We start from the raw sequence: 6,952 nt of genomic DNA, 5'->3' as shown, positions 1-6,952 counted from the left end.
CCTCTGTTTGGTTTCGTTCTGGTTTGTAAGTCTTTGTATTCAGTGAAGCTGTTCTTGTCTTATTTCTTGAATCTTTTGAAAACAGCGAAACGGTGTTGTAAACGTGAGTATGAAAGCTCCTGGTTGGGTGTCAGTGTTTGGCTGTTTCTGGCGATCGGATCTATTTGGCCTTTTGCACCAGCACAAATTTAATCTTTGTTTTAAGTTGATCAAGTTTGCCTCCCACTTACTTTTTGCACAGAAAACATGGGCTCATGTTGTACATCCTCTACAGACATTAACCAAAATTCAGTTTGTTTTTGTGCTTTACATTAATTTCAATGTTATTTTTGGTCTCTTATGTACAGAAATATGATTTTAAATGGGTGTATGTGATAATGTTTGCATCATATCACCAAATCTGCTTATGAAAACTACCAACTAACTTGTTTTGGCAGGTAAAAAGATAAACGTGTTTAGTTGTTATATAATGATGCTTTATGGAAACTGGGGAACTTTAATTTGTTTGACGACCAGCAATAATGCTTTGAATTCTTTTTTCTCTTTTGCTCCACGCCAAACTGAGATGCTCAAAGAACATATTGTGTCAAATGGAGTTTAGAGAAAATGTACTCATGCTGCAGTCACAAATAGGAATTGTAAAAGAAAAGTGAAAGGCCATATGTATTTTAAAAATGCAGAATATAGAGTAAAATAATCACAAAGCTTTGAGACTGACGCTGGCCAATTGTCAGTGTAAGATCACTTTAGCGATTATTCACTGAAGACCAGATCTGTTCCTAGTATTCTGACCCACATTCTTATCACGGTTTATTGTGTTTGGTGGCTGATTTTTGAACGTGTCATTTTTCATGACCTCAAAACCCCATGCAGCATAATATCTCAATCACTGGTGTGTTTTTGATTTGGAGAACCAATGGTGTGTGATTTGAAAAATCAATTATTACAAGAATGGTTATTGTGTTCCAGAAATAAATTATTTTCTTGTTTAAAAAAACAATACAAATTGCTGTTATGTGATTTATTTATTTATTTTCCAGTAGCGATATCTTTTATTAGGATTAATCATTGTTTTTTTTTATTTTAATTTTTTTATTTAATTTTTAAATCTGTCGGTATCAACTATTTCAGTCAAACTACATATTACAAGTTAATGTATGTATATATCAAATATAAAATCTGTCATTTACAGGCTAAATTATATGTACAACACCATTAAAGCTTAAAAAGTCACCGAGGCTGCATTTATTTGATCAGAAATATAGTACAGACAGTAATATTTTGGAATATATCAATTTTCTATTTGATTATATCTTAATGTAATTTATTCCTGTGATGCAAAGCTGAATTTTAAGCATCATTCCTCCAGTCTTCAGTGTCACATGATCCTTCAGAAATCATTCTGATGATTTGATACTCAAGAAACATTTATTATCAATTTTGTATTTATTTCTATTTAAATCTTTCTTTCTTTCTTTTTTTTCAGAATTTCCTTATTAACAAAGTTTAAAAGAACAGCATTTATTTTTTCCAATAAATTGCTTCCAACTGCATCCTTGCTAAATAAGTATATTAATTTATTTTTTAAATCTTACTGATACTAAACATTTGAACAGTGGTGTGTCTTGTTTGTATTAGTAGTTTACACTTTCTGCATGTTTTCACATGACATCAGATGTACAAAACACTTAACATTTTGCCCACTTTATTGAAAATGTCAAAGCTCTTGGTCTAGAAGAACCAAAATTGGTTCACAACAATAACCACAACATTATATCTACAAGCCATTAAGCCTAAAACAACAAAGTAACAACTGGATTATTTCTTGATCAAGGCTTGTAATCAAGTTTATGCATTTAATTCTAATTATAACACTTATTTTCTACACACAACTAGTACTAAATTTTCTTTTTAAATTGTAGGCCGACGTTTAAAAGGCAAGGAAGAAAAGACACGTCAAGTTTCTCTGTTTAAAACAAATGTCAGATAAGTTTAGACACTTCATGTATTGGCCAGTGAGATGTCTAATAATGTACAGTATCATCCCAACAGTACATGTGTTAAAAGGACCTGTTACCTTCTTATACTTTTAGTGCAATACAGTGGTTAAAAGTACTCTAATAATTTCCTTCATAGTTTCTATAAAACATCTTAACCATATTTTAAACAAACGGTCACAGTGTTATGCTGTTGGCTTGATTCTTTTAAAGAGCTGTATCTTCAGATCCAAAGAGCTTGATCGCCGTCTCTTTGCCGTCACATTTGGGACCCGTCCCATCGAAATCCGGAGGAAGGATTTCAGTACCAAAGTCCTTGAAGTATCCATCCAGCTCGTCCCCATGAACAAAAACCTAGTAGACAAACATGTTCGAATTTCCCATTTAAACACATTTTCATAAGTGCACATCGAATTAGTCATGTGATCTCAACATGGTGTGATTCTTGTGTAGAATTAAATGGTTTAGTGAGTGTGCGTTTAAGTTTCTAAAGTGGAAATAGTTACTTCATGCATCTTTTGTTCTCCTTTTGAACCCCTTTGCCAGAATAGTGAACATCTTGTTCAACACTTTTCCCCCCACATCCACTTGAATTCCTCTCTTTCCCCTTGACTCCACTCACCCTCTCCAGCAGTTTGCTCTTCATGAAGGGCTTCACCACGTTATAGGTGGTTGTGAAGTACCAGGGCTGGTGGATCACATGCACTGCCTTGAATCGGGCCGGGAAAGAGTCCTGTATCGTACAGACCGCACAAGCTTTATGTGATCCAGTACTATGTGATACATGAGGTTGTGGACTGAAGGCGATATAAGGTGTTTACCTGTAACATGTCCACCATCTTCTTCAGCTCGGTGTGTTTGATGCCGGATGCATGCTGCATCGTGAAGCCCTTGAAGTTCTCAATGAGCGCAAAGCCGTTGATTTGGGTCTCTTCGTTTTCTAGAAGTTTCTCAAGGATTACACAGTAGGCACGCAGAGTCTGTGAAAAGACACATTTATGTTTGAGACAGGGTTATTATAATTAGCTAAGAATAAAACATTAAAAATGTACATATAAAAATGTTTACTTATAAAAAAGATATTATGACATAATTGAGTTTTAAATAATGTAGTTTTAATGACATCTTTTATAGTAATGAGATGTTTTAAAATGAATCCTCGTAAAAATTAGATTTTTTTTCTCGTTAATGACATATTTTCTTATTATATAAGATATGTTGATAAAACAACATAATTATCTCGTTAAAACAAAAATTTTCTTGTAATAACAAGATGTTTTCTCGTTAAAACATCTTTTCTCGTAAAAACGAGATATGTTAATACGACATCTCGTTAAAACAACATATTTTCTAGAAATACATTTTTTTTGTTAAAATGACATTTTATCATAATAATGAGATGTTTTCTCATAATAACGAGATGTTTTCTCGTTAAAACGACATCTTTTTGTTGTCATTAAAATATGAAAATATGAGATGTCATATAAATTATATGTTTTCCTAGTTTATTATAGATATATGGTACATTATGTTATAAAATCTTATGCAAATAATTAAAATGATTATTGATTGTACATTTTAACATTTTAGCTATTATTTATTCATGTTCATTAAAATGGATGGATGGATGGATGGATGGATGGATAGACAGATATTTTTGGACAGTGGATGGAAATTAGGCTGTAATAAGTAGCACACATACTTCATCAAAAGTGACCTCCTCCAGATCCCAGTTGTCGATGTTGAAGAGCAGCACCACTCGGCCGTACTTGTCTCTGGTGGAGAGGATTCGAGGGTAACCGGCTTCAATGGTGCTGCGCACAGCCTCCGGGGTTAAGTTCTCAAACAGCTCCGGATAGTCTCGCCTAAACCGCACATAACCTGTCAGAGAGAGAAAAACAAGACTCTTCACCATTTGTAGAATGCAACTGAAAATGTGCTTTTCAGACTCAGAGATCTCAATAATGCCTCAAACTTTTCTCAATTTTGCCAAGACATCAGTCAGGCTTTTATCACTCATAAAATTACATAGTGAGAATATGGAGTTCAAATTGAGCAAAAATATGCAATTTGGTGCAGACGCTGTTATTTATATGGTCAGAAATTATGATGAAATTCTGATAACAGTATAGCAGACTACTTACACAAAATGCATATAAATATCAGAAGTCACTCTGTATTTAATGCTTAGGTTTATGATCAAAGTTTTTAACTGTGGGACGAAACATTGAGATCTGAACACAAAATACTCCTCAAAAGCCTGATAATAATATTCAATACACATATTTTAACATGAATTGATGAATGGCTAATCAAGCACTCCTAAGCTGCTTCAGTCCAGTTAGCGCTCATCTTAAAATATCACTAACAATGTAAAAGTTACTCTTACGTTTGCTTTATTCAAATCAGTTTCTACAGAAAAAAGACACATGAACCATGAATTTTAGAACAATACAAATGATATTTGCTTCCTAGAATGATACAAACTATGGATCAGATGACAAAAGGCTTGTAGCCGATTGTGTAAAACAGCTAAGTTAATTTGTAAATGTGTGTTTCGAATACAACAACGCAGACTTTTTAGGGTTAATTAATGTATATTTTATAAAAAGATTTTCAGGAGCTATGGAAGAGCAATCTTTGATAACATTTCTGCATCGCAAGCATTTTTTTATGCAATAATATCAATACTCTTTCTTGTTATACTATCTTAGTGAATGCAGCATTGCTCTTTTGCAGTATTTCGTCCTGGTTCTCATGCATCGAAAGGTTCAGTCATGTGTGCGAGTTTGTTTGCCATGTTTCTGTGGGCCGTGCATGTGTATTAGAAATGTCAGTTTGTGTGAAATAGACAGAACATCAAAGCCCAGCCTGTCTGTCTGTTCTCAGAGAATGAGAACCTGGCCTATTTCTGCACAAAGGCTCTCTTTGAAAGTTTCGAGAAAGCCCCAATTAAAGCAGAGAATTTCTCCCTGTCCCAGAGCCTCAGAATGCATAGATGAAGACAAAAGCATGTTTAGATGACCGCAATGACTCGGCCTAGCTCTAAAACAATGGGGCTGTGTCATAAATGCCTTTAATAAAATGCTTTACCTTTCATAAGCTCATGTGCTCTTGTCACATCAAACTTTCTGGCACGTATGAATCTCAGAAGAAGGGAATCTGGCTCATTCTCAAATTTTTCTTGCACAGCTTTGGCCAGATCGCCGCCTCCGCTTGCCTTTTCTTTTATCATGGCCCTCAATTCCTTTATAGAAGACACTTTCCTCTCCTCTGTTTCATTCAGTTCATCTTTAGCCTTTGAGAGAGGAAGATGAATTAACATTTATGTGTGACTAAATGATATACTGTAAGCTTTATTGTAGAATATATTAGTTGTACCTTCTGTTTAGTGTGATCTGGGAGTTTCTTACAGGGTCCGTAAACCGGCCCGTGGTCCTTAACGCTCAGATTTTCGAGTTTAGTGCGTAACGCCTGCTCCTCCTCAGACACCATACGAAATGTTCCGGTCTAATGGGATGAACATGAAAAGAACACAGTTTATTATGTTGATAGAAGCACAGACAAGAGGGTTTAAAGATAACTAATCCTGTGTCTACCATTGAGAGCCCCCAACTCAATTATTGAATAATCCCCATCATCACATGACCTACTGAAACACCTTGAGAAACAAGAGATTAGTTCATCCCTCCGACTGCATTTAACAATAGAGTTTATTCTGGAAGCTGAAAGAAAAGTTACTTACAGCAGCCATGATGCAGAGATCCTCCAGTGGCTGAATGGAAACTAAAAAATTAAACATATTTCACTGTCTATATTTAGATTTAATTAGAATATTAGTTGTAAATTCTGAAACAAATAAAGTATCAGACAGGAAGTTGCATGTAGATTATTTTCCTTGTAAAAAAATTAAACAAAATACTGTATTAATCTGAGACAGGTCATGGGAAAGTGCATTTTGAGGATTATTGTTCAACGTGCATCATTTATATAAAATTATTTAGTTTGGATAAAAGCATCTATTAAATGACTAAATGTAAATGTAGTTCAAATGTTACAGTTTTAGTCTATGTTAAACTCGATGTAAAACATAAACCCAGAACATTTTCTAATGCATTATATAATTTATTATAATATTTTTTTATTTAACAAGATTTTACCTGCAAATGTAAATTAGTCATTAAAACTCCATTTTACTTTTTTCTCAAGTGAACACTGGCTTGACAATATTTAGCATAAAAAGCCTCTAACTTTGAACATTTATAGATAGATAGATAGATAGATAGATAGATAGATAGATAGATAGGATTAGAAGCACAACACTATTACACAATACAGCGAACTGACACATTATTAAATGTGATGGGTTCAGATATTAATATCATCAAGCAATATGCCTGTTTAAGGAGAAACCGTATAAAACTGTGATTTTCCTCTGAGACAATTACAACAGTTGAAATACTACTACGATAAAGCTAAAGATCTGTATTCGGTCAATTAATAAAAAAGTGATGCAACTAAAAGCTTCTGTTAAGTATAAATTGATGTACCCTGAATCCAGTCCCAGTATCCTCTTAGCCTGTCAGCTTTAAAACAGAGCAAGCATGGAACGTTAATAAGCCTCAGAGGCTGTGACTTACCTCAGCCGACGGAGATTGAGAAGTGCAGGGCTGGAGGCTGGAGATGAGGGGTGCAGGCGGATTAACCTGTCACACCCCATAACTCACAACACAGTCATCCCATCTACATAATACTCATTCACCAGGGGAGGGACTGAACGCGACCGACCGCAAAACATCACCAAAAAAGGACTCAGTGCTAAGATTGTTGCTTTGTTTTGTTTGTAACTGAGTTTATGATTGTGTTGAGGTCAGAAAAATAGCACGGCAAGGTTTGTATAGTAACTTTTATTAATAAATAAGAAACACTGTAATGCAGTATTCATATAGTCACAC

General features: G+C 34.4%; 1 protein-coding gene across 2 annotated transcripts; it reads right to left on the bottom strand.

Moving 5' to 3' along the window:
- Positions 1-1,688: 1,688 nt before the first annotated feature.
- On the bottom strand, positions 1,689-6,726 carry rlbp1a (retinaldehyde binding protein 1a). 2 transcript variants are annotated; one of them, XM_059527028.1, is made up of 8 exons: positions 6,638-6,726; positions 5,743-5,783; positions 5,379-5,507; positions 5,091-5,295; positions 3,700-3,878; positions 2,819-2,977; positions 2,620-2,730; positions 1,689-2,351 (listed from the first exon to the last, which is right to left on the bottom strand). In XM_059527028.1, exons 2-8 carry the CDS (start codon positions 5,749-5,751, stop codon positions 2,205-2,207), a joined length of 939 nt encoding a protein of 312 aa, XP_059383011.1. In that variant the 5' UTR covers positions 5,752-5,783; positions 6,638-6,726; the 3' UTR covers positions 1,689-2,204. The 2 variants fall into 2 exon arrangements, with proteins under 2 accessions (XP_059383011.1, XP_059383005.1); XM_059527022.1 differs by lacking the exon at positions 6,638-6,726 and adding an exon at positions 6,548-6,624.
- Between the last annotated feature and the right edge of the window lie 226 nt (positions 6,727-6,952).

The sequence above is a fragment of the Carassius carassius genome, chromosome 3 (assembly GCF_963082965.1).
Source record: "Carassius carassius chromosome 3, fCarCar2.1, whole genome shotgun sequence".
NCBI lineage: Eukaryota > Metazoa > Chordata > Actinopteri > Cypriniformes > Cyprinidae > Carassius > Carassius carassius.
This window is presented reverse-complemented; position numbering and strand designations above follow the sequence as displayed.